We start from the raw sequence: 27,636 nt of genomic DNA, 5'->3' as shown, positions 1-27,636 counted from the left end.
TGATCACCTGCTGCACCTGCATACTAACTTTTTGATTTTCTTGCACTGGGACCCCCAGATCCCTTTGTACTGCAGTACTTTCCAGTTTCTCGCCATTAAGATAATAACTTGCTCTCTGATTTTTCCTGCCAAAGTGCATAACCTCACATTTTCCAATATTGTATTTCATCTGCCAAATCTCCACCCACTCACCCAGCCTGTCTATATCCCCTTGTAGGTGTTTTATGTCCTCCTCACTCTCTACTTTCCCTCCCATCTTTGTATCATCTGCAAACTTTGATATGTTACACTTGGTCCCCTCCTCTAAATCATTAATATAGATTGTAAAGAGCTGGGGACCCAGCGACCGCGGAACACCACTGGCCACTGGTTGCCAGTCCGAGAATGAACCATTTATCCCAACTCTCTGCTTCCTGTCAGATAACCAATCCTCCACCCATGCCAGAATGTTACCCCCAATCCAGTGATTCTTTATCTTGAGCAATAATCTTTTATGTGGCACCTTGTCGAATGCCTTCTGGAAGTCTAAATACACTACGTCCACTGGTTCCCCTTTATCCACCCTGTACGTTATGTCCTCAAGGAACTCAAGCAAATTTGTCAGACATGACGTCCCCTTCGTAAAGCCATGCTGACTTTGTCCTGTTAAATTATGTTTATCCAAATGTTCCGCTACTGTCTCCTTAATAGTAGACTCCAAAATTTTACCCACCACAGATGCTAGGCTAACTGGTCTATAATTTCCAGCCTTCTGCCTGCTACCCTTTTTAAATAAGGGTGTTACATTAGCAGCTTTCCAATCTGCCGGGACCTTTGCCGAGTCCAGAGAATTTTGGAAAATTATTACCAAAGCATCCACAATCCCTACTGCCACTTCCCTCAAGACCCTAGGATGTAAGCCATCAGGTCCAGGGGATTTATCCGCCTTGAGTCCCATTAATTTACTGAGTACCAATTCCTTAGTAATTTTAATCGTATTTAGCTCCTCCCCCGCTAGAGCCCCCTGTTTGTCCAGTGCTGGGATATTCTTAATCTCCTCTACCGTAAAGACTGAAACAAAATATTTGTTCAGCATTTTTGCCATCTCCATGTTTCCCACCATTAATTTCCCGGTCTTATCCTCTAAGGGACCTACGTTTGCCTTAGCCACCCTTTTTCTTTTTATATAACTGTAGAAACTCTTGCTGTCTGTTTTTATATTTTTTGCTCATTTATTTTCGTAATCTATCTTCCCTTTCTTAATCAATCCTTTAGTTACTTTTTGCTGTCTTTTGAAGACTTCCCAATCTTCTATCGTCCCACTAAGTTTGGCTACCTTATATGTCCTTGTTTTTAGTCGGATACTATCCTTAATTTCTTTACTTAGCCACGGATGGCTGTCATTTCTTTTACACCCTTTTATCCTCAGTGGAATATGGTGGTGGTTTTTTCTCTCCGCCCTGGGCGGAGTGCTCGGTTCTTGCTGTGAAGGTGAGGACAAGTGAAGACAAGAGCAGGCAAGGAAGCAAGAGAGTGAAAAGTCCCAAAACTGCCTCCTCTTATATCCCCCAAAGATCCAAACTTCTTCGTGCCAAAAAAATGAAACGTTCCTTTGCCTGCGGTGCTGCTTTCACAGCTTGCTTTTTTTGTGTAGTCAGTGATCTTACAGTGATGTCCTTTTGCTTCCAACCCGTCAGGGATTTTGATGGCCCTCCCTTGTTTGGTTTCCCGCCCTTCGGGGTTACCTCATCTCGGCAATGATGGTAATGATAGTGGGTTTCACTTCGCACCTGGTCCTGGGTTAAGTGGTTTAACATTGATTAACAATGGTATCTCCATAGAGGTTACAACATGGAAACAGGCCCTTCGGCCCAACATGTCCATGTCGCCCAGTTTATACCACTAAGCTAGTCCCAATTGCCTGCACTTGGCCCATATCCCTCGATACCCATCTTCCCCATGTAACTGTCCATCTCCTGCCAATTACCGTATGCATTGCCCTTCCTGGCTCATTGTGTTCCCAGAGAAACTCTGTCCGCTCAGACATTTCCCTTTATTGGCTTAGGGGTCTGGTCAGAATCCCTTGTCCGTTACACACACCTGGGCCACACCCACTTTTCAAATGGGCTGCTGTTTTTTTTCAGCAGAAAAATCTTAAAACACAAAAGTCCACAAAATGTCTGTTTGTAAATCCTTGGGGCCTGTGCCGATGCTTACAACTGTGATCACCTCCCAACCCCCTCCCCCGACCATGGCTTACTTAGTGCCGGAAATTGTTCCCATGGGTCCCCGGCAGTGGAAGATTGTAGGAAGATGCCCACACAAATGAGAGATACGAGCAACAGTAAGTGGCCCACCCTACCTAATATGCCTAACTAGGCTTGAAGAATTGACCCTGCAAAATAGTGGAGCTGGAATGCGTTGAGGCAATCAGTGAGTGTCAGGCAGGAGGGTATTGTGTACCTGCAGGCTAATACCCATCATTGATGCTTATTCTACTTATTCAATCTTTCACTCACGTACTCCGTCGTTCACTAACAGGCACAGTCATTCGCAGATACCCGGTCATCATGTCACACCATGTATTCGCAAGTCACATTTGTTAATGGGATGTATTGCTAATTCTGTTGTAATAATTCTACGCCACCAAAGAAGCAGAGCCCACCAGCTCTCAGCACGCTGTGTCACTCACTCTATCTGCAGTGGACACCAGCACAGATACACCCACACACAGAGATTTAGATTTAGGCTTTAAGGAGGGAGCATCAAATGATGCTGCTTTCCTGGATTGGTATCATCTAAGGCTTCATGCATAAAAATATTGTTTTTCGTGCACCATCAATTCATGGAATCTTTTGCGAGTGAGAGAAGCATTCTGCGACAGATGCAGTGTTATTTGATCAGTTCTTAGAGGAGCGAATGACATCTCCACAGGCATTAATTGAGATATATGCATTTGACTAGGCACTGTCAAGAATGTTCTAACTGATACTAAAGAGATCTTTGGCTCAAATGCCCGTGAGTCTGCCCTGTCTGGATTCACCATTTTGGGAAATAAGCTGGATAATACCTGGATGCAGGGATTCAGAATGCTCACTGTAATCCTGTGGGATGATTTAATGCAGATTAGAGGAAATGCTGAGGGATTGCCCTAGCAGAAGGGCATGGAATGATGAAGGAGCTGTCTCTCATCAACAAAACATCCATGCCACCCAACCACTCCACTCAAATGACCATGCTGAGCCAGAAAGAGGACAGGCCCAGGCAGCCACTACATCCTTGGATGTGGCACCATTAATTATAGGGATATTACATGAGCCTGCACCAGGTGGTACACGGTAACTCCCATCTAAAGAGCCATCATTTGAGATGAAGCAGCTAGCCACCTCATTTCTGCTCCCTACTGGGGAGCATCTGGAAAGAAAAGAAAGAAAGACTTGTAATTATCTCGCGCCTTTCACAAACTCAGGACGTCCCAAAGCGCTTTACAGCCAATGAAACACCTTTGAAGTGTAGTCACTGTTGTAATGTAGGGAAATGCGGCAGCCAATTTGTCTGCAGCAAGGTCCCACAAACAGCAATGTGATACTGACCAGATAATCTGTTTTAGTGATGTTGGTGAAGGGATAAATATTGGCCAAAAGAATATTAGGAGAACTCCCCTGCACTTTTTCAAATAGTTCCATGTGATCTTTTACGTCCATCTGAGAGGACAGATGGGGCATTGGTTTAAAGCCTCCCCTGAAAGACGTCATCTCCGACAGTGCAGCATTCCCTCAGTACACTGCACTCATGAGCCGCAGCCAAAGAGAGTGTAGGATTTTCTTTTTAGAGTATGAAAGATCAAGGATCAAGCGAGATTCTAATTATTTTGCTAACGCTAAAAAAATTTCATCTAACATTCAGACATGACAGTTTAACCAGAAACAAAGTAGCAGTTTCTCATATAACCTTATTCTGGTCAGCACAACTCAGGATCAAGGGGTGATTAAGCCCTTGTCCTGGGAGCTAAGAAGATTCCTCTCCTACGCTGTCTTCCTCTAATGTCGCACACGGTTCTCCTGAAACTCACGATGAGCCCGTCTGCTTTATATGTTTTCTGTCTAAAGTCTATTACTGGGCAGAATAATCATAAATGAAATTGTTTGTTCTTTTTTTTTATTTGTTCACGGGATGTGGGCGTCGCTGGCGAGGCCGGCATTTATTGCCCATCCCTAATTGCCCTTGAGAAGGTGGTGGTGAGCCGCCTTCTTGAACCGCTGCAGTCCGTGTGGTGACGGTTCTCCCACAGTGCTGTTAGGAAGGGAGTTCCAGGATTTTGACCCAACGACAATGAAGGAACGGCGATATATTTCCAAGTCGGGATGGTGTGTGACTTGGAGGGGAACGTGCAGGTGGTGTTGTTCCCATGTACCTGCTGCTCTTGTCCTTCTAGATGGTAGAGGTCGCGGGTTTGGGAGGTGCTGTCGAAGAAGCCTTGGCGAGTTGCTGCAGTGCATCCTGTGGATGGTACATACTGCAGCCACAGTGCGCCGGTGGTGAAGGGAGTGAATGTTTAGTGTGGTGGATGGGGTGCCAATCAAGCGGGCTGCTTTATCTTGGATGGTGTCGAGCTTCTTGAGTGTTGTTGGAGCTGTACTCATCCAGGCAAGTGGAGAGTATTCCATCACACTCCTGACTTGTGCCTTGTAGATGGTGGAAAGGCTTTGGGGAGTCAGGAGGTGAGTCACTCGCCGCAGAATACCCAGCCTCTGACCTGCTCTCGTAGCCACAGTATTTATATGGCTGGTCCAGTTAAGTTTCTGGTCAATGGTGACCCCCAGGATGTTGATGGTGGGGGATTCGGTGATAGTAATGCCGTTGAATGTCAGGGGGAGGTGGTTAGACTCTCTCTTGTTGGAGATGGTCATTGCCTGGCACTTATCTGGCGCGAATGTTACTTGCCACTTATGAGCCCAAGCCTGGATGTTGTCCAGGTCTTGCTGCATGCGGGCTCGGACTGCTTCATTATTTGAGGGGTTGCGAATGGAACTGAATACTGTGCAGTCATCAGCGAACATCCCCATTTCTGACCTTATGATGGAGGGAAGGTCATTGATGAAGCAGCTGAAGATGGTTGGGCCTAGGACACTGCCCTGAGGAACTCCTGCAGCAATCTCTTTCATTCATCTGTCTGTAGTTGCAACCCTTATCTTCAACCTTGTTTTTACCTCTCATTGTCAGCAATCAGTGTCCTTGGCTACAAACAGTATGCTACAGACAGTCTTTCTCAAGGTAGTTTGGAGCAATAACAAGATCCGTGATACTTTTCGGTCTTGGTCAAGTTAACAATTATCCAGCATACTGTCTGATTTTGTTCAAGTTGCCATAATGCTTTGCTGCATTAGTGTTTCTATATTTCTATACAATGGATCCATTCCTCAAGGCTAGCCATCTCAAATTGGTTTACCTGTAATTTCGTCTTGATTGTATTGACTGCACATGAGTTATCCTTCATTTGCTGTTCATACATTTAACTAAATTATGCTCTTTTACCAAGTATTCATCCTGCTAATCCAGGGTTTCAAGGCCATTCCTTTATCCATCTCACAGTTCCTGGACTGACAGTTCCCGCTCCATAGGCTTTACTTAGTCTTCATTATGAGCAGGCACCAAAAAATCCGTGTTAAAAAGTCCAAAATCTTTCAAATGTATCCGTTTTCCCCATAGAATCCATCTATCAATCAAACAAGGCAATCTGCTAAATAATGGTGGCACAGTCAAGTGCCATAGGATTGATGTGACTTGGCAATTTCCATCCATCCAGCTACTTGATGTGGTTCTGATGCCCACATACAACCTGCATATTTATTGAATGGAAATTTTTCCTCTTCATCAAAGTTAAACATTATTGAAAGGAACCAGTATGACCACATGGATTCCATTGATGAGGACTGCATTCTTGAGAACTCTGAAAAGTGTAGCACACTCTTCTGCTGTTTTCTGTTGGAAAAGTAATGAAGGTGTCAGAAATCCGTGGGGTACGCAACCTAGCATAAGTGACCTTTGGCGCTAATTCTGCAGGAGTTTGCAGAATGAGTGGGAGATCACCTCATTTACATGGCTGCAGTAGGCCTACGTGTCACTGGGGTCATATCTTGGGTGTCTGCTTTCCACCTGAGGATGTAAACTGTGGCGGAAGAGTGGATAACCGAAGAGTTCCCCCCTTGGTCCCTTTGTAAAGGAGTTGCATTTAAACACTTTAAAAAAAATCAACATATTATTTTTGTTCAGGAGGCCAGACCATAATCCCAGTTTGGACCTCCAAGTGTGCCCCACTTCTTCCATTTGGAAGTCTAGTAAACCTAGTCTCACCAGGCGTACTAGGCCTCTGAGCGGCGGGGAATGCAGGAACTTCCAGCATTGGGAGTCCCTGCCCCAATCAACCCCCTGTTGGCCCCATTTTAACTCCGGGTGGGTTTTAGGCTGGTGGGTAATGGTATGAGTTTGAAAATCACCCGTTGCTCCAGAAATGAGGCCTGGGCTACTTCACTTGCCAGGCCTCGTTTAAATCACTCTTGCTCTTCTTGGCCCCACAAGGAATGTTAAAAAAAAAATTACCTCTTTGGTCCTCTTCTGATCCCAATCCTTTTCCCTGCTGTCTTTTCCTGGCGGGAAAGCCACTGCAGCTTCCTACTCAGGCCGTTGAGTTAAAATTGCAGTCAGGTCCCAACATGCATATATAAAAAAGGACCCTGCTGGCTTTGAACAGGTACCCTTGCTGCCTGCACTTGACAGCTCCAGGGTGGGTAAGAAACCTGGGCAATTTTAACTGCTCACCCTCCAGGTTTCCACCAGACAGGTAGGGTTAAAATCACCGATGTGTATAAGCAAAGGCCTGGTTGCCTGTATTATTGACTAAAGAGTGTTACATGATGTGGGGGATTAAATAATAGAAACATAAAATATAGGAGTGGGAATGAAAAGAATAAGCATTTCTGAGGTGCATTTGAGATTCTTACAAGTGTTTGGCAGAACTGGCTCTTTTGGTGGAGGTTATTCGGGAGCGTAAATAAAGGTTATTCGGGAGCGTAAATAAATGTTAAAGGTGGAACTTGAGATGTGAGAGTGAGCCAAATGCTTCCTGAAGACTGAGAATATGTTGAAATCTAACTATGATCATTTGGAGATAGGTTATATTTATACGTTCATGTATTGAGATGGAACTTTTTACAAAAGTCCAATTCCTAATAATATATTCTTTCTGCGTAGTAAATTTAACAAAGTCGAAAGTTATTGTACAATTATATTGCAGCTTTCAGTTACATATATATCTGAATATTATAAACTTTATTTTTATACAGTGCTCCAAGCAACTCTTTTGATACGTGATCCAGATGCTGGGAAAATGTATTCGAACTTTGATCATAGAATTGTTGAGGTTATTCGAGAGGCTAAATGTATGTTAAAGATGGAGCTGGAGGTGCCAGAAATAGCCAAACGTTTGCTAAAGATTGAGAATATGTTGAAATCTAACAGTGATCGTTTGGAGGTAGGTTCTGATTATGTGCTCGTGAGATTTAATTTGATGCAAGATGTATATTGCAGTTTCTACTTATATTGTAATATGTATTATGCATTATGTCATTACAGTGAACAACAACACAAAGCAAAACTATTACAGACTTACTCATTCAGTTAAAATTTAGAAGTCACTTTACAGGGCAACAGCAGAAGTTATAACAGCTGTAGCATATAGTTGCTTCATCCATATTTGTCACACTATATACGTGTATATATATAGCCGAAGAAAGTGTTGCCAGGCTTTCCACTCTTCACTATTCAGCAGCCACTGCTGGACAGACTTAACTGTTGATGGCCCTAACAGCTAAATAATCTACCTGACATTGTCAGCTCACACATTAATTTTATTTATGCTCAATACTAATCCTAATATACTACTGGAGGATGCAGTCCTGGTTTTTAAACCCATCGACACTTTGCATGCAAAAGGTTAACCCTGCCCCGCCCCCCCCACCCCCCCGCCGTTGATGGGCAGGAGCAGGTCAGCTCCTCCTAATTGCTGACCGGAGATGCCTTATCAGTGCCAACCTCCCCATCCCACCCGATTGTTGACCAGAGCTTCTTTCCTCACTCCCAATTATGAACCTCCCCTGACCCCCACCCCACCTCCCACCCCCCCCACCCCGATTGCCAGGGACCGTTGCCTCTTGCCTGCCGGCCAGGCTATGCGTTTGGCCAGCTGTCGGGCGAGAGGCGGAACTACAGTATGTTAATGAGACCTTCCTAAGGCCTTGATATACTTCCTAAAGTGTGGTGCCAGAATTGGACACAATACTCCAGCTGAGGCCTAACCTTAGTGATTTATAAAGGTTTAGCTCAACTTGCCTGCTTTTGTACTCTATGGCCCCGATATTTGGGAAGCGGGGAGGGAGCTGGGGAGTGGTTGTAGTGGTCGCAGCACTGGAAATGTGGGTAACGCAGAGAATTTAACAGGAGGACCTCATTTGAATTTTTTTTCTCCGTTTCCCGGCCGGCAGCCAGCCAGATTGAGAGACTGGCTGGCTGTTGAGCAGGAAGACTAACTCTGGTAGGTCGCAACCAGAGAGCAGAGTGGAGGGTGGGAGGGAGGTGGAGATTGCAGGGCATGTTTGAATACATCGTGGGTTGGGGAGGAAATTGTGGGTTGGGGGGAGTGGAGATTGAAGAGATCGCGGGTCAGCAGGTAGATCGCGGGGGTGGGCTTCGGATCACAGCTCACCACTTCGCAGGGGAGAGAAGCAGGTTTACCTAAGGGGCCGGGGGGAAGTGCTCCTGCTCATCCTGGCCCATAAGCAGTGCTGGACAGGCACTTACCTGCTGGATCCTGCCGTTCTCGCCTCGATTCAGTTGCCTGGTTTCCCGAGCCCCAGGAAACCCGACCCACAGCCATTACATGTAAAAGCTTCATTAAATGTTTAAATAACTGACCCGCCTCTCAGAAGAACATAAGATATAGGAGCAGGATTAGGCCATATGGCCCCTCGAGCCTGCTCCACCATTCAATAAAATCATGGTTAATCTTCGACCTCAACTCCACTTTCCTGCCCATTCTCCATATCCCTTGATTCCCTCAGAGTCCAAAAATCTATCAATCTCAGCCTTGAATATATTCAATGACTGAGAATCCACAGCCCTCTGGGGTAGAGAATTCCAAAGATTCATAACCCTCTGAGTGAAGAAATTTCTCCTCATCTCAGTCCTAAATGTCTGACCCCTTAACCTCAGATGATGTCCCCTAGATCTAGACTCTCCAGCCAGGGGAAACCTCTCAGCCTCTACCCTGTCAAGCTCTCTCAGAATCTTATGTTTCAATGAGATCACCTCTCATTCTTCCAAACTCCAGATAGTATAGGCCCATTCTACTCAATCTCTTCTCATAGGACAACCCTCTCATCCCAATCAATCTAGTGAACCTTTGTTGCACTGCCTCTAAGGCAAGTATATCCTTATTTGGGTAAGGAGACCAACACCATACTCCAGGTGTAGTCTCACCAAAGCCCTATACAACTGTAGCAAGACTTCCTGACTGTTGTACTTCAACTCCATTGCAATAAAGGCCAATATACCATTTGCCTTCCTAATTACTTGCTGTACCTGCATGTTAACTTTCTGTCCTTCATGTACAAGGACACCCAAATCTCTCTGAACGCTAATATTTAATAGTTTATCACCATTTTAAAATATTCTTTTTTTCTATTCTTCCTACCAAAGTGAATAACCTCATATTTCCCCACATTATGCTCTCTGTTTTCAGTCACTAACCAATCCTCTTTCCACGCTAATATATTACCCCCAATCCCATGAGCCCTTATCTTGTGTGACCACCTTTTGTGTGGCATCTTATCGAATGCCTTTTGAAAATCCAAATATACTACATTCACTGGTTCCCTTTAATCTGCCCTGTTAGTTACACCCTCAAAAAATTCGAATAGATTTGTCAAATACGATTTCCCTCTCATAAAACTGTGTTGAGTCTGCCTAATCATATTATGATTTTCTAAGTGCTCCGTTACCATGTCGATAATAATGGATTCCAGCTTTTTCCTGACTACTGATGTCAGGCTAACTGGCCTGTAGTTCCCTGTATCTCTCTCCCTCCTTTCTTGAATAGCGGTGTTACATTTGCCACCTTCCAATCCACTGGGACATTTCTAGAATCAAGGGAATTTTGGAAGATCACAACTAATGAGAGAGCAGGTTAAAACTGGAAGCGGGTTGGGGTTGGGTTTCAGATTTTTGAAATTTTAACCCCCCCCCCACTCCTGCCCATTTTGGGGGGTTAAAATTCCGGCCTAAAGACCTGGTATGCTTTTTCCAATTGTCCTGCCATCTTCATAGATTTGTGCATGTACACCACCAGGTCTCTCTGTTCCTGCACTCCCTTTAAAATTGTACCATTTAGTTTAAATTGGATCTCCTCATTCTTCTTTCCAAAATGCATCTCACACATCTCTGCATTTAATTTCATCTGCCTATTTCACCAGTCTGTCGAAGTCCTCCTGAAGTCTGTAACTCTTTTTCTCACTGTTTACGACATTTCCTAGTTTTGTTTCAAATGCAATCTTTGAAATTACGTCCTGTACACCCAAGTCCAGGTCATTAATATATATCAAAGAAAGCAGTGGTCCTAAAAAATGACCTCTGGAGAACAAGGCTCCAGACTTCACTCCAGTCTGAAAAACAACCATTCACCACTACTGTGTTTTCTGCCTCTTAGTCAATTTCATATTCACGCTGCCACAGCCCCTTTAATCCTATGGATTTCAATTTTGCTAACAAGTCTACTATGTGGTACTTTATGTAATTCCTTTTGAAAGTTCACATACACAACATCAACTGCACTATCTTCATCAAATCTCTCTGTTCCTTCGTCAAAGAATTCAATCAAGTTAGTCAAACACGATTTGCCGAAAACAAAGCTGTGCTGGCTATCATTTATTAACCCATATTTTTCCAAGCGCTAATTAATTTTGTCCCAGATTATTGTATCTAAAAGTTTCCCCACCACCGACGTTAGGGCTGACTGCCCTGCACTTACTGGGTTTACCCCTCTCCCCTTTGTCGAATGGGGGTGTAACATTCGCAATCCTCCAGTCCCCTGGCACCACTCTCATATCTAAGGAGGATTGGAAGATTGTGGCCAGAGCCTCTGCAATTTCCACCCTTACTTCCCTCAGCAGCCTAGAATGTATCTCATCCGGACCAGGCAACTTTTCTACTTTGAGCGCTGCCAACCTTTTAAGTACCTCCTCTTCATAGTCATAGAGTCATAGAGTCAGAGTCATACAGCACGGATAGAGGCCCTTCGGCCCATCGTGTCCGCGCCGGCCATCAGCCCTGTCTACTCTAATCCCATATTCCAGCATTTGGTCCGTAGCCTTGTATGCTATGGCATTTCAAGTGCTCATCCAAATGCGTCTTGAATGTTGTGAGGGTTCCTGCCTCCACAACCCTTTCAGGCAGTGAGTTCCAGACTCCAACCACCCTCTGGGTGAAAAAGTTCTTTCTCAAATCCCCTCTAAACCTCCCGCCTTTTACCTTGAATCTATGTCCCCTTGTTATGGAACCCTCAACGAAGGGAAAAAGCTCCTTAGTATCCATCCTATCTGTGCCCCTCATAATTTTGTACACCTCAATCATGTCCCCCCTCAGCCTCCTCTGCTCCAAGGAAAACAAACCCAATCTTCCCAGTCTCTCTTCATAGCTGAAGCGCTCCAGCCCTGGTAACATCCTGGTGAATCTCCTCTGCACCCTCTCCAAAGCGATCACATCCTTCCTGTAGTGTGGCGACCAGAACTGCACACAGTACTCCAGCTGTGGCCTAACCAGTGTTTTATACAGCTCCATCATAACCTCCTTGCTCTTATATTCTATGCCTCGGCTAATAAAGGCAAGTATCCCATATGCCTTCTTTACCACCTTATCTACCTGTTCCGCCGCCTTCAGGGATCTGTGAACTTGCACACCAAGATCCCTCTGACCCTCTGTCTTGCCTAGGGTCCTCCCATTCATTGTGTATTCCCTTGCCTTGTTAGTCCCTCCAAAGTGCATCACCTCGCACTTTTCCGGGTTAAATTCCATTTGCCACTGTTCCGCCCATCTGACCAACCCATCTATATCGTCCTGCAGACTGAGGCTATCCTCCTCACTATTTACCACCCTACCAATCTTTGTATCATCAGCGAACTTACTGATCATACCTTTTACATTCATATCCAAGTCATTAATGTAGACCACAAACAGCAAGGGACCCAGCACCGATCCCTGTGGTACCCCACTGGCCACAGGCTTCCAGTCACAAAAACAACCTTCGACCATCACCCTCTGCCTTCTGCCACTAAGCCAGTTTTGTATCCAAAGTGCCAAGGCACCCTGGATTCCATGGGCTTGTACCTTCTTGACCAGTCTCCTGTGGGGGACTTTATCGAAGGCCTTACTGAAATCCATGTATACCACATCCACTGCGTTACCCTCATCCACACGCCTCGTCACCCCCTCAAAAAATTCAATCAAATTAGTCAGACATGATCTTCCCTTGACAAAGCCATGTTGACTATCCCTGATTAATCCTTGCTTCTCCAAGTGGAGACTAATTTTGTCCTTCAGAATTTTTTCCAATAATTTTCCTACCACTGATGTTAGGCTCACTGGCCTGTAGTTCCCCGGTTTTTCCCTACTCCCCTTCTTGAATAATGGTATTACATTAGCGGTTCTCCAGTCCTCTGGCACATCCTCTGTGGCCAGAGAGGTTCTGAATATATGTGTCAGAGCCCCCGCAATCTCCTCCTTTGCCTCACACAGTAGCCTGGGATACATTTCGTCCGGGCCTGGGGATTTATCCATTTTTAGGCCTGCTAAAACCGCCAATACCTCCTCCCGCTCATCTGTTCTTATCTTACTCAATTTCTCTACTATCTTCTCCTTTACTGTGACATTGGCAGCATCCTCTTTATATTGTCTCGGATTATATATTCTCTAGCTGTGGTACTGACTCATAACATTACAATTCCATTGCTGCTGGAAGCCAAAATTGTTCACATGGGATGAGTGTAAATTGCTTTGAGTTGTTGATTGTGTTTCTGAGCCGAAGTTAAAGGAAAAGGATGGGAAATGGGAAAAAAATACACTTTTGACTCCAGTGTTTTTGTATTCCTGACTTCTCCCACATTTCTGATATGAGTATAGTGCCTACATTGCTTCTCAATTCGGGAGCCAGGTTCGAGAACTCTCTGGGGATAGTGAGGATTCAGCCATAGCATAGGTAGACATATCTATATAAATCTGAATCTAAATAAAGGAAATTACAAAAGTATGAAGTGTGAATTGGCTAGGATAGATTGGGGAACTTTACTAAAAGGGATGACGGTGGATAGGCACTTTAAAATTTAAAGGGCGGGAATAGGATTGGGTTGCCCAATCCTGATATTTTAAACTGCCACCGACCCTCTCCCACCCATCGGGGGGAGGGGTTTAAAATCGAGGGCTTCGCTTGTGTTAGCTAAAGCTTTTTTCCAGCATTTCGTTCAACAGCTGAACTCCAATTTGTGTGGTCAGCTTTCAAGCCAGAACTCAATTTTAGGTACTTTTTACAGCATTTGCCCCACAAAGCTCAAAGTAATCTTACTGCAATATTCCTACAATATCCGCTCCATCGCAAAGACTGCCTATTTCCACCTCTAAAGTCACCTGCCTCAGACCATGGCGTTGTTATCTCCAGACTCCACTATTCCAATAGATTTCTATAGATTATGGAACAGTTCCTACAGATTGGAGGGTGGCAAATGTAACCCACTATTTAAAAAAGGAGAGAGAGAGAAAACAGGGAACTACAGACTGGTTAGCCTAACATCAGTAGTAGGGAAAATGCTAGAGTCTATTATATTATAAAGGATGTGATAACAGGACACTTAGAAAATATCAACGGGATTAGACAAAGTTAACATGGATTTATGAAAGGGAAATCGTGTTTGACAAACCTACTGGAGTTTTTTGAGGATGCAACTGGTAGAATAGAAAAGGGAGAACCAGTGGATGTGATTTATTTGGATTTTCAGAAGGCCTTTGATAAACATAAGAGGTTAGTTTGCAAAATTAAAACATATGGGATTGGAGGTAATATACTGGCATGGATTGAAAATTGGTTAACAGACAGGAAACAGAGAGTAGGAATGAATGGGTCTTTTTTGGGGTGGCAGGCGGTGACTAGAGGGGTACTGCAGGGATTAGTGCTTGGACCCCAGCTATTCACAATATATATCAATGATTTGGATGAGGGAACCAAGTGTAATATTTCCAAGTTTGCTGACGACACAAAACTAGGTGGGATTGTGAGTTGTCGTGTGTCTTCGGGTAAGCGTTCTCCAAGGTGGCCTTCGAGACACACGACAACGCAAAATCGTCGAGCAGAAGTTGATAACCAAGTTCCGCACCCATGAGGACGGCCTCATCCGGGATCTTGGGTTCATGTCACGCTACACGTAACCCCACCAGCAAAAAGGGAAAAAAAAGTTATGTTTTTAATATTCTCTCTCTCTCTCTCTGCCATTTGGGTTTCTTTCTGTCTGTCTGTATAATTGACACACTGTATATCCAGTGTACTAGGACGTGCTGTTCTCCGTGACTGGCCTGTTTGAACAACAACGACACCTTTTGATTGGTGTGATGCTGTCCCAGCCTAGTATAAGATATGCGATTTGAGAACCTTTTCACTCATTCACCTGACGAAGGGGATAATCTCCGAAAGCTTGTGATTTTAAAATAAATTTGTTGGACTATAACCTGGTGTTGTAAGATTCCTTACATTTGTCACCCCAGTCCATCACCGGCATCTCCACATCTTGGATGGTGTCAAACTTCTTGAGTGTTGTTGCGCCTGCACCCATCCAGGCATGTAGTGAGTATCCTATCACATTCCTGACTTGAGCCTTTGTAGATTGTGGAACGATTTTGAGGGGTCAGGAGGTGAGCCATTCATTGCAGGTTACCCAGCCTCTGTCCTTCTCTTGTAGCCACCGTGTTAATATGACTGGTCCAGTTAAGCTTCTGGTCAGTGGTGACCTCCAAGATGTTGATGGTGGGGGCCTCGCCGATGGTGTTACCACTGAAGAACAAAGAGAGATGGCTAGGCATTCTCATGTTCGAGGTGGTCATTACCTGGCATTTGCATGGCACGAAAGTTACCTGCCATTTGTCAGCTCAGTTCTGGATGTTATCCAGGTTCTGCCATAGGCTGGCATGGGCTGCTTCATTAATGGACAATTGTGAATGAAGCAGAACATTGTGGAATAGTCCCATTCTTGATCTTATGGTTATATGGTTATAAGGGACCAATGAGCAGAAGTTACCATTGGTCATTAGCAGCTGAATTTTGTAGTCACATTTTTCTCACTAACAAATAATAACACTGAGAACAAAATGATCATTTATACAAAAATTATCACTTGCGACTGAATAGAAATCTGATGAATCACTTTGCCAATGCCAGTTTTAACCCTGTCAATAAAACACATAAAAAATCAGGTCAACTGCGTCCGTTGACATTGTTAGAAATCAACACAAACAGAATGGTTACATGATCAATAAAAACCATCTTTGTTGGAGCCTATGTTCTTTAGATTGCAGGAAAGCCTCTGGTCCATACGATGTCCCTTCTATTGTTGTTAAGATGTGTAGCCTAGAAATTGGATAGCCCGTGAAAACAGGCACGGCGGTGGGTGGGGGGAGTGGGGCGTGGACTACCATGCCAGTTAGGACCCATGCAGCCAGCATGTAATATCAGTGTTGCCTGCTCATTGTAATGATTTGTGCATGCAGCCAGCACTACCCATGCTATTCATTAGCTGCATGCTTCTCGTGGGGGTTGCGGTATCAGAAGGTCAAGATGCTACTTAAAGGCAACCAAGACCTCTTAAAGGATAAATACATTCTGGCTGCAAAACTTGTAATGTAACAAATTTGGAAGGAAATGGCTGAAGGATGGAGAGAGCAGGTACCAAGGTTCTCTGATGCTACATTTGAGGCCTTGGTGCAGTCAGTTTACAGGAGAAGGGACATCCTTTCTCCCCCAGGGGCTTGAAGCCTTCCAGGCATCTGGTAAGGAGGCAGTGGAAGGAAACCGCTCATGATGTCAATGCCAGGAACATTGCCCCAAGAACATGGCTCTAACGCAGGAAAAAATTCAATGATTTGACTAGAGTTGTTAAGATAAGAACACTGTTGAAATACTTTCTCATCACAGCTACACCACTCAGCTTCATTAATTACAACACTCAAAGCACTCACAAGACTCCCCTCCCCCACTACCTTGCACTGTCTTACAATTAGTGCACCACACTAAACATTCTTCTCCTCACCCACACACACTGCACCGTTACAAACTTCACTGACTCACAACTCACATCTCACACACACAGAGTCAGCTATTCTAGCATGACAGCCACATTCCACAAACACCTCACAAAACCTTCTTTCTTACAGGAGAAGGTTGCACTGGCCACGCTGGAGGAGACACTGCACAGAATTTCTTTATACTTAATCCACTTCATCTCTTCTCACTTCTCCCTCAGCTCTACATGACAAGCTGCAGATGCTTTCAACACCCACATCTTTCTCTCTGCTCTCCCTCACACCACAAGCTAACCCATATCACTTCCTTTCATTTTAGCTGCTGAGAATGTCTATGCCCCTGAGCCAGTGGAGGAAGAGGAGCGCCGTGTTGTAGAAGATGCACCGTCACTTAATCTGACTCAACCACTAGCTCAGATGCTGACACCATGAGGACTTTATAGGATAGGTTAGAGGACAGATCTATACGTGGTGATTCACCGGGTACAAGTGTGCAGGAGCTATGGCAGGGGGATAGGATGCCATTGGTGGCAACTTGCCACTAGTTCTGCTGCAGATGACTCAGATGCTGACTTTGATGCGCCAGGCTATCAAAGAAGGCTTATGGACATACATCGGGAAATGCTTGGTGCACTGGGCAGCCTGCCGGAGAGCTTGTGCATAACGTCACGGAGCATGGGGGAGTCTACCTCCAACTTGTTGCAAAGCTTTTCACACAGTATGATCAAATGGTCAGCTCTATCAACATGTAGTGGAACACACCATGCTGGAATGTCTTATGACAACTCTGACAGTTTCCAAGGCAGCACAAACTGTTGCCATGGAATCTCACATGGCTTTAGGGGCCACTGTTGAAAGGGGCTTTCAGGGCGTCACATCACTCCAGCACTGGAGAGGAGAGGAGGGGAGGGGAGAGGAGAGGGGAGAGGATAGGAAAAGGAGAGAAGGGAGGAGGGAAGGTGAGAGAATGAGGAGAGGAGAGATGGAGAGAGGAGAGGAAAGGAGAGGAGGGGAGCTGTGCCTGCCGCGCTTCCTTGGCTCAAACCCCACAAAGAGTCCCAGGCCTGGCTCCTTGCTCGGAATCTCACAGAGTTTGCAGCTGGAGTCCCCGCTTCAGTCAGCTGCAAGATGGGATTTGAGGCTGTCCTGATGGCGGGTTTATTTTTCAAAATTATTTTTGAGTGACACATTTATAATCATTTTTTGAAGAGCATCTCATTCCTCCGTGTATTCTTTTGTTTTTAAATGTTTGGAATGATAGCGAGATGGATTGAATATCTTTTTACAAAAATATAATGTGGTGACTGGATTTGGTTTTATCTCTTGCGTATGCCAATCCTGCACAGCCTGCTTAGAAAGTCAAATTAGCCTTGGTTCTGTTTTGTTAGGTCCAGGTATAAGTTGTTTTTGGAGTAGGTAATACTTGAAGGGGAAAAAATTACAGGGCTATGGGGAAAGAGCAGGGGAATGGGACTAATTGGATAGCTCTTTTAAAGAGCCGGCACAGGCATGATAGGCTGAATGGCCTCCTCTTGTGCTATATCTCGTATGATACTCTGTTCTCCAGCAGAGCCCTAGGAGTATTGACGCACCGCCCCAGGAGAGTGGCCTTTACTCCATGGGAGAGGCACCTGATGTCAGCTCTTCGGATGACAGCATACCTGCTCCCCTGTCAGACACTCCGCCATTGCCCTTGATGGTGCCATTTAGCCAGCTAGCTCAGGCTGCTGTAGCTAACGCCAACATGCTGAAGTCTGTAGCTGGGCCCTCTGGCCCAGAGCTGCTCGAGGTAATCCTCACTAGAAACTCAGCAGCCTTCTACCTCCCAAGCTATAGCCATTGGGGCAACACCCCGTAGGAATGCTAGGATAGGGAAAGGAACATGCAAGGCAGGCAATAAGGGCTTGCACAAGGGTGATTAGTAATTTTTTTGGTCAATGCTGATGATTTGTTTGATAAATTTGTTTTTGGATCTGGATTTGGAGTTGGCATTTGTCTTTGTAGTTAACTGAGGGCAAGACCAATAAGTCTGGAGTGAAGGAAGGTAATGGGATGATGGTTGTCAGAAGAGAGGTAAGGATTGTGGGACTGTTGGTGAATGAGGAATAGGAGGGCTGACTTACTTGAAGCAATCCTCGATGAGTTTTTCTCTAAGAGCTCTAGCAGATGGGGGCTCTGGTGGTCGCTGCCTCACTTTCTCTTCCCGCTCCTTTTCTGGTACTTGTGCTGCCGAGGAGTTGGTAAGGGCTGGTCCCTCATGCTGGCAAAGTTGTGGAGCATGCAGCAGATCACGACAAATCTGGAGACCCGCTTAAGAGTGTACTGCAAAGCTCCTCTGGAATGGTCCAGGCAGTTGCTTGAGCACGCCGATTGTTTGCTCAATGACGTTCCTTGTGATAGTATGTCGTGCTCTGCAGCTGTGCGTGGGTTTCTGACTGGAGTCATGAGCCATATCCAGAGGGGATAATTCTTGCCACCCAATAACTAGCCAGTAACTTGGTGGCCTGGTTGGAATAAAGGCAGCATTGAGGACTGGCGCAGAATGAGAGAGTCATGATTGCTGCCTGGATAGCGAACACAGACCTGCATGATGAGCTACCTGTGGTCGCTAATCAGTTGTACGTTAAGGAGTGGTATCCCTTTTGATTGATAAAGATGTCAGGCTAGTTATAGCGAGCACGCAAGACAGTGTGTTAGTGTAGTGTTGGCCAGGGGCTGCAGAAAACTACTGAGTTTATTCCGAATTGCTAACACGCAGGCAAAAGTAACTTTTGAATTGAAGTGACCTGGAGTTCAGTCACTGGTCTGAGCTGGCCTGAACCGGTTTGAATTAGTTACGCTTCTAAGAGACAAAGGGACTGTGATGCGACACCAGTCCTTATTTAGAAAAGGAGTAATGAGGTGATGCTACCTAACCCCTCGGAACAGAGCCAATCAGGGGATGACACCGACCACTCGAGGAAATCTAAGCCAACAGGAGAAGGACAACACCATTCGAAAAAGACAGACTTGGAAATAAGACTGAAGAATTGCAGGCTTGGTGCCAGTGTGTGTGCGAAACTCCGGAGACTAACCATCGCGAAAGTGGAAGACCCTACGTCAGGGACGTAGAGACGACGTCAAGAGAGAGAGAATGGAACGCCTGGCCAGCGTCAGATCTCCTTTCCGGGTAATATAGTAGCCTTTCTATTCTGTGACCACTCAGGGAGTGTCAGAGAAACCTAGTGGGTGTGCGTTTAAATCCTAGTTTGGGTATAAAACTGTATAACTTGTTGTAAACTGCATGCCTATATCTAACCAGACGTATAAGCTATATGTACATGATCTAACAACGTTAATAAAGCGAATTGAGAATTAAGAGAGAATTGACTCGTCTCCTCTTTGTACTAAGCCAATAACTGTAACCGGTGACCTCCGCTCAACAGTAGTCAGTGGCACCTTGCACCATGTGGAAGCCTGCCACGAGGACGAAACCTCGTGCACTCCCTTCTGCTTCTCTCTGTCAATAGGGAAGTGTTTTTCTTGGTGTAGAGCCTCGGTGACCTCCCTGATACATGGGTGTACTGCGAACTGTGAGGTTGCTGATGTCACCTGTTGCAGACTGAAAGAAATCCATGGGATAAAAGTTGCTGGTGATGATGACCTTGACAGCCACAGGCAGTGTTGTCCAGGACCTGGTTTGAGGCTGTAATTGTGGATGCAGCAGGTGACAAAGTTTGGTGACCGCCTCCTTGGTAAATCGAAGGCGCCTCATACATTGCAGTCAAGCTGAGGTGGGAGAAGTGCTACTTGAAAACCCTGTGTGGATATGGCCTCCCATTCGGTGTCCTCCTTCCTCTTCTGGCAGCTTCTCCTGCTCTGTGGTGCTTCCTTCATTGCTCTCACTCGTCCTTCATTCCCAAAGGCAGCCTTACCAGGCCACCCATGCTTGGAGCCACACTATTTGTGAGTAAAGAGCAGAAATTGCACAAAAGCAGCAAAGCCTATCTTTGTGCAGACAAAGTGAACTTTCAAGAGTGTTGGAACATAGCAAAAAAAAGGCCAAGAAGTCAAATAATAGCCAGAAATAGTAAACCAGCAACTAACTTGTAAGTACTGCATGATCCCTTTAAATAGCGCTGGCGAGGAGGCCTTCATGCTGGTTCGCATCACGTTGTGCTGTATGAGGTCTGCACATGGCGAACGAGGCGCTGGGGTGCTCTAAAATGGAAAACATGTACTCCCTTATCTGCATATATTAATTCCTGTTAGAATGCTGCCGGTGTGTGCTCCTGATGCAAGCACTACCTCTTTACCCATTATGGTGGGTGATGCCCAGCTAAGGCCTTGACATCCTTCCTAAAGTGTGATGCCCAGAATTGGCCACAATACTCCAGCTGGTTCCTAACCAGTGTTTAATAAAGGTTTCGCATAACTTCCTTGCTTTCGTACTCTACATCTCTATTTATAAAGCAAAGGATAGTGTATGCCTTTTTAACAGCATTCTCAACTTGTCCTGCCACCTTCAAGACTTATGTATGTACACCCACACTTTTATGAACATAAGAAGTAGGAGCAGGGGTAGGCCATATGGCCCCTCGATCCTGTTCTGCCATTCAATAAGATCATGGCTGATCTTCTATCTCACCTGCACTTTCCCACCCTATCCCCATATCCTTTGATTCCCTCAGTGTCCATAAATCTATTGATCTCAGTCTTGAATATACTCAGCGACTGAGCATCCACAACCCTCTGGAGTAGATAATTACAAAGATTCACAACCCTCTGAGTGTAGAAACTAAATGGCTGACCCCTTATCTTGAGACTATGACACCTGGTTCTAAACTCTCCTGCTAGGGGAAATAGCCTCTCAGCATCTACCCTGTCGAGCCCTCTTAAGAATTTCATACGTTTCAATGAGATTCTCTCATTCTTCTAAACTGCAGAGAATGTAGGCCTATTCTACTTAATCTCTCCTCATAGGACAATCCTCTCATCCCAGGAATCATTTTAGTGAACCTCCGTTGCACCCCCCCCTCTAAGGCAATTATATCCTTCCTTAGGTATGGAGACCAAAACTGTACACAGTACTCCAGGAGTGGTCTCACCAGAGCCCAGAGAACAAACTCTCTGTTTCTGTACCCCCTTTAAGATTGTACCATTTAGTTTATATTGCTTCTCCTTATTCTTTCTACCAAAATGAATCACTTCACACTTCTCTGCGTTAACTTTCATCTGCCATGTGTCTGCCCATTTCACTAGTCTGTCTACATCATAGAACCATAGAAAAGATACAGCACAGAAGGGGGCCATTTGGCCCATCGTGCCCGTGCCGGCTCGAAGAATAACCAGGTGCCCATTCTAATCCCATCTCCCAGCACCCGGTCTGTAGCCCTGCAGCTTACAGCACTTTAGGTCTAGGTACTTTTTAAAAGAGTTGAGGGTCCCTGCCTCTACCACCAATTTGAGGCTGTAATTGTGGATGCAGCAGGTGACAAAGTTTGGTGACCGCCTCCTTGGTAAATCGAAGGCGCCTCATACATTGCAGTCAAGCTGAGGTGGGAGAAGTGCTACTTGAAAACCCTGTGTGGATATGGCCTCCCATTCGGTGTCCTCCTCCTTCCTCTTCTGGCAGCTTCTCCTGCTCTGTGGTGCTTCATTCATTGCTCTCACTCGTCCTCTATTCCCAAAGGCAGCCTTACCAGGCCACCCATGCTTGGAGCCACACTATTTGTGAGTAAAGAGCAGAAATTGCACAAAAGCAGCAAAGCCTATCTTTGTGCAGACAAAGTGAACTTTCAAGAGTGTTGGAACATAGCAAAAAAAAGGCCAAGTAGTCAAATAATAGCCAGAAATAGTAAACCAGCAACTAACTTGTAAGTACTGCCCTTCCTAAGTGCATTACCTCACACTTCTCTGGGTTGAACTCCATTTGCCACTTTTCCGCCCACTCCACCAACCCATTGATATCTTCTTGGAGTCTACAGCTATCCTCTTCACTATCAACTACACGGCCAATTTTTGTGTCGTCTGCAAATTTGCCAATCATGCCCTCTACATTCAAGTCCATACACCCACCACCCTCTGGGTAAAAAAGTTTTTCCTCCTGTTCCCTCCAATCCTTCCACCAATCAGCTTAAATCTATGTCCTCTAGTTCTTGAACTCTCCACTAGGGGAAACAGGTACTTCCTGTCTACTCTATCTCGGCCCTTCATAATTTTGTACACCTCAATCAAGTCTCCCCTCAGCCTCCTCTGCTTCAAGGAAAACAACCCTAGCCTATCCAATCTCTCCTCGTAGCTGCAATTTTCAAGCCCTGGCAACATTCTTGTAAATCTTCTCTGCACTCTTTCCAGAGCAATTACATCCTTCCTGTAATGTGGTGATCAGAACTGCGCACAATACTCCAGCTGTGGCCTTACCAGGGTTTTATACAGCTCCATCATTACATTCCTACTTTTGTATTCCATACCTCGGCTAATAACGGACAGCATTCCATATGCCTTCTTCACAACTTATCTACCTGTACTGCCACCTACAGGGACCTGTGCACATGCACTCCAAGGTCTCTCACTTCCTCGACCCCTCTCAATATATTCCCATTTATTGCGAATTCCCTTTTACTGTTTGCCCTTCCTAAGTGCATTACCTCACACTTCTCTGGGTTGAACTCCATTTGCCACTTTTCCGCCCACTCCACCAACCCATTGATATCTTCTTGGAGTCTACAGCTATCCTCTTCGCTATTAACTACACGGCCAATTTTTGTGTCGTCTGCAAATTTGCCAATCATGCCCTCTACATTCAAGTCCAAATCATTAATATATACCACAAACAGCAAGGGACCCAACACTGAGCCCTGTGGCACACCACTGGAAACAGATTTCCATTTGCAAAGACATCGATCCACTTTTACTCTTTGTTTCCTGTTACTGAGCCAATTTTGGATCCAATTTGCCACATTTCCCTGTATCCCATGGGCTTTTACCTTTCTGACCAGTGTGTCATGTGGGACCTTGTCAAATGCCTTACTAAAATCCATGTAGACAACATCCACTGCACTACCCTCATCAATCCACCTTGTCACTTCCTCAAAGAATTCAATCAGATTTGTAAGGCATGACCTTCCCTGAACAAATCCATGCTGACTAACCCTGATTAAACCATGCCTTTCCAAGTGACAGTTTATCCTATCTCTCAGTATTGATTCTGATAGTTTGCCTACCACCGAGGTAAGACTGACCGGCCTATAATTGTTCGGCCTTTCCCTCGTACCCTTTTTAAACAATGGTACTACGTTTGCAGTCTTCCAGTCCTCCGGTACCTCCCCTGTATCTAGTGAGGATTGAAAAATGATCCTCAGAGCGTCCGCTATTTCCTCCCTGGCTTCCTTCAATAGCCTAGGAAACAATCCATCCGGCCCTGGTGACTTATCAACTTTCAAGGATTCCAGTCCCTCTAGTACTTCCTCTCTCGTTATGTTTACCTTATCCAATATTTCACACCTCTCCTCTTTAACTACTGCATCTAGATCATCCCTTTCCCTTGTGAATACGGAGACAAAATATTCATTTAAAACCCTACCCACATCCACTGCTTCTACACACAAGTTACCCTTATCATCCCTGATAGGTCCCACCTTTTCCTTAGCTATCCTCTTGTCCTTAATGTACTGATAAAACATCTTTGGGTTTTCTTTAATCTTACTAACTAATATTTTTTCATGCCCTCTCTTTGCTTTCCTTATTTCCTTTTTTACGTCATCCCTGTACTTTCTATACTCCTCCAGGCTTTCTGCAGTACTTAGTTTTCTGTGACAGTCATAAGCTTTCTTTTTCTGCTTTATCTTGCCCAATATATTTCTAGACAACCAGCGGGCTCTAAATTTGGCAGTGCCACCCTTTTTCTTTAGGGTCCTCCTGAAGTCTGTCTTCCTCACTGGAGTATTGTGTCCCAGTTCTGGGCACCGCACTTTAGGAAAGACGTGAAGGCCTTTGAGAGGGTACAGAAGAGATTTACTGGAATGATTCCAGGGATGAGGGACCTTAGTTACGTGGATAGACTGGAGAAGCTGGGATTGTTCTCCTTCGAACAGAGAAGGTTGAGAGGAGATTTGATAGAGGTATTTAAAATCATGAAGGATCTAGACAGAATAGAGAGAAACTGTTCCCATTGGCAGAAGGGTCAAAACCAGAGGTCATAGATTTAAGGTGGCAAAAGAACTAAAGGCAACATGAGGAGAAACTTTTTTTAGACAGCAAGTGGTTAGGATCTGGAATGCAGTGCCAGGAGGGGTGGTGGAGGCAGATTGAATCATGGCTTTCAAAAGGGAACTGGATAAGTACTTGAAAGGAAAAAATTTGCAGGGCTACAGGGATAGGGCAGGGGAGTAGGACTAGCTGGATTGCTCTTGCATAGAGCCCACATGGACTTAATGGGCCAAATGGTCTCCTTTCGTGCTGTAACCTTTCTATGATTCTATGATCTGGACTGGGTGACTTTTCTACTTTGAGCGCTGTCAACCTTTGAAGTACCTCCTGTTTATCTAGTTTTATCCTATCCAATTTCTCTACTACCTCCTCCTTTACTGTGACATTGGCAACATCCTCTTCTTTAGTGAAGACAAATGCAAAATACTCATTTAGTAACTCAGCCATGCCCACTGCCTCCACAAGAAGATTTTTTTCCCTACCTTCCTTTGACTAACCTTTTACACTTTATATGTTTATAAAAGACTTTAGTGTTACCCGCGAATGTTTTCTCATACACTCTCTTTGCCCCTCTTATTTCCTTTTTCAGTTCTCGTCTGCACTTTCTGTATTCTGTTTGAATCTCTACTGTACTATGAACTTGAGCCTCCTTTTTCTGTTTAATTTTAATCTCAATTTCTTTAGTCATGCAGGGAGCTCTAGCTTTGGGTGCTCTTCCTTCCCCCCCGCCCCCACACCGTGATCTGTGAATCTCCCATTTAGAGCAGATTTAATCGCCAAGTGTCAGTTTCTGCATTATTGTTCAGAACAAGAAGTGAACTCAAATTAGAGTTGATTACTAGAAACAGAACTGATTTTACATATTAAAACTTTTCTTCATTTTTATTCCTGTAATCAGACTGTTCTTCATACATTTGAGAGCGTGTGCCGAGGAATTCCTTCTGAGTTTGTGGCATTGATAACACCTAAAATTAAGAAGGTGAGGATTAAATTATATAGTAAAAGAAATATTTTTAATATATAGTAAAGGTAAATAAAATATATATAGCTAGGCAGGCAAAATATGCTTTACAATTTTGCCTTACTTTGTAGTTATTAATTAGTTCCATACAGTGTAAACTGACCAATGATAGATGAACTGGTTGTTGTATCGTATTTGGTTTCATAACCAAAATATAAAAGGGTAATTTTAACTTTTATCGGCATGCGAAAAATGGGTGATGGAGGATCAACAGCCTGTTTTACACCTCACCCAATTTTCTTTTCTATTGACTTCCAATTTACTCCTAATGAATTGTTAGTATTTTAAGTGAAAGCAATATTTGTTAAAGTGACAATATTCATTGTATATTCATTGATAGACTAGAATTATGCCAGCATTTAAAGAGTTAAATTATGAGGGCAGATTGCATAAACTTGGCTTTATCTTTTGAGTTTAGATGGTTGAGTAGTGATTTAATCAATGATATTGAGTCTTTGGAAAAGGAGGAGCATCACAAGATTAATTCCTAGTTTAAAGCATCTGAGTTATCCAGATAGGCTCAATGAGCTGGGTCTCTATATGAGAAATATAGTCTTACGGGTGATTTGATCGAGGTTTATAAGATGATGAAGGGAGTAGATTGTGTTTGTGTAAACCAATTGTTTCAACTGAATAGGTTAAGGAGGACTAGGGGTCACTCTTACAAGTTATGTAAGGGCAGAAACAGGTTAGACGTTACAAGATGGTTCTTTTCCCAGAGAATACTGGACCTGTGGAACAGGTTGCTGGCTCATGCGGTGAACACTGATTTGTTGAATTCCTTCAAGCGAGAGCTGGACCTGCTTTTGGCTGGGTCGGAGATCACCTCATACAAGACCTTGTAACATTAATCAGGGCCAGAATGGTCTCTTGGACTAGTTTTGATCGCCTAAGGAGGTCAGAGAGTAATTTTCCAGATTTTTTTCCCCTAATTGGCCTGGATTTTTATCTGATGTTTTGCCTCTTCCAGGAGATTACATGGCTCTGGATGAGGTGAGCAGTGTATATATTGTGATGCATAAGACATTACAACTGTATGAGACAGGCTGGAATGACCAGTAAGTCTTTTCCTGTCCGACATTTCTCGTATGTTCTTAATTAACATTTTCAAGACAGATCTTGTTAGGGTATCAAGAAATATGGAGCAAAGGTGGATAAATGCAATTGAGGTGCAGGTTCGAGGGGCTGAATGGCCTACTCCTGTTCCTATGTCCTCTTGGAATCTGTGGTAATTTCACCGGTGCCATTGCCTCCACTGCTAGAGTACCAGACAGTAAGAGTTCCCCTGATGACATGGAGAATCATGCACTAACCCTCTGTATCAGCCAATCCCTTTCATTCTAAAATTTTAATATTAAAAATTGTGATAAAAGGAAGAAAGACTTGTATTTATATATATTTTCACTCCTCAAAAACATCTCAAAGTGCCTCATACGATGGATTACTGTGAAGTGCAGTTATATGTACAAACACAGTAGCCGCATTGCACATAGCAAGATCACACAAACATCAACAAGATGAATGAAGTTACTATGTTTTTTGGAGGTGTTGGTCAGTACTTGAAACTTGCAACCTTCTGACTCTAGCAGAGAAAAGCTGTTACAAGTTATGACTTGTAAGTTAAGCTGTTGCATGTGTTTCATGCACAGCATATTACAGAGAGGTTCCAAGTATAATAAATGATAACTTGTGAGATAATGTGAAGATAAACAAGATATCAATGATAGTAGTTTTTATATTTTGGTTGAGAAGCATTCATAATAATTTCATATTCATGGACCATTGTTTCTTTCTTTTAGATTGAGTCTGTTCTGAGACAAGGAGTCACTTTACTGAACTGGTCATCTCTAACACTTGAACGATTCTTCTCTGATGCAAATACAGCCATAGATGAGTTGATTACATTGTTAAAAACAGTAAGTAGATTTCTTACAAACTCTAAATTTGTTTATTAAACTGAAGGATAACAGTAGTGGGAAACAGAACATCTAATTTAATTTTGGCAGCAAGTGACAACAGGTTCTCAACAGGTATGGCAAGAGTCAGATGAAATGCAGTCT

The 27,636-nt window shown here is 44.2% G+C and overlaps 1 protein-coding gene across 1 annotated transcript in view; it reads left to right on the top strand.

Moving 5' to 3' along the window:
• LOC137322210 (dynein axonemal heavy chain 8-like) overlaps nucleotides 1-27,636 on the top strand; it is a 1,468,904-nt gene that overhangs the window by 313,600 nt on the left and 1,127,668 nt on the right. The window contains exons 17-19 of the mRNA XM_067985326.1: nucleotides 7,323-7,510; nucleotides 25,454-25,534; nucleotides 27,376-27,492. Coding sequence (XP_067841427.1) covers nucleotides 7,323-7,510; nucleotides 25,454-25,534; nucleotides 27,376-27,492 — 386 coding nt within the window. The remainder of the gene's footprint in view (nucleotides 1-7,322; nucleotides 7,511-25,453; nucleotides 25,535-27,375; nucleotides 27,493-27,636) is intronic.

The sequence above is a fragment of the Heptranchias perlo genome, chromosome 5 (assembly GCF_035084215.1).
Source record: "Heptranchias perlo isolate sHepPer1 chromosome 5, sHepPer1.hap1, whole genome shotgun sequence".
Classification (NCBI taxonomy): Eukaryota; Metazoa; Chordata; class Chondrichthyes; order Hexanchiformes; family Hexanchidae; genus Heptranchias; species Heptranchias perlo.
Note: the sequence above shows the minus strand (reverse complement) of the source record. Positions and strands in the feature narration are given on the sequence as shown.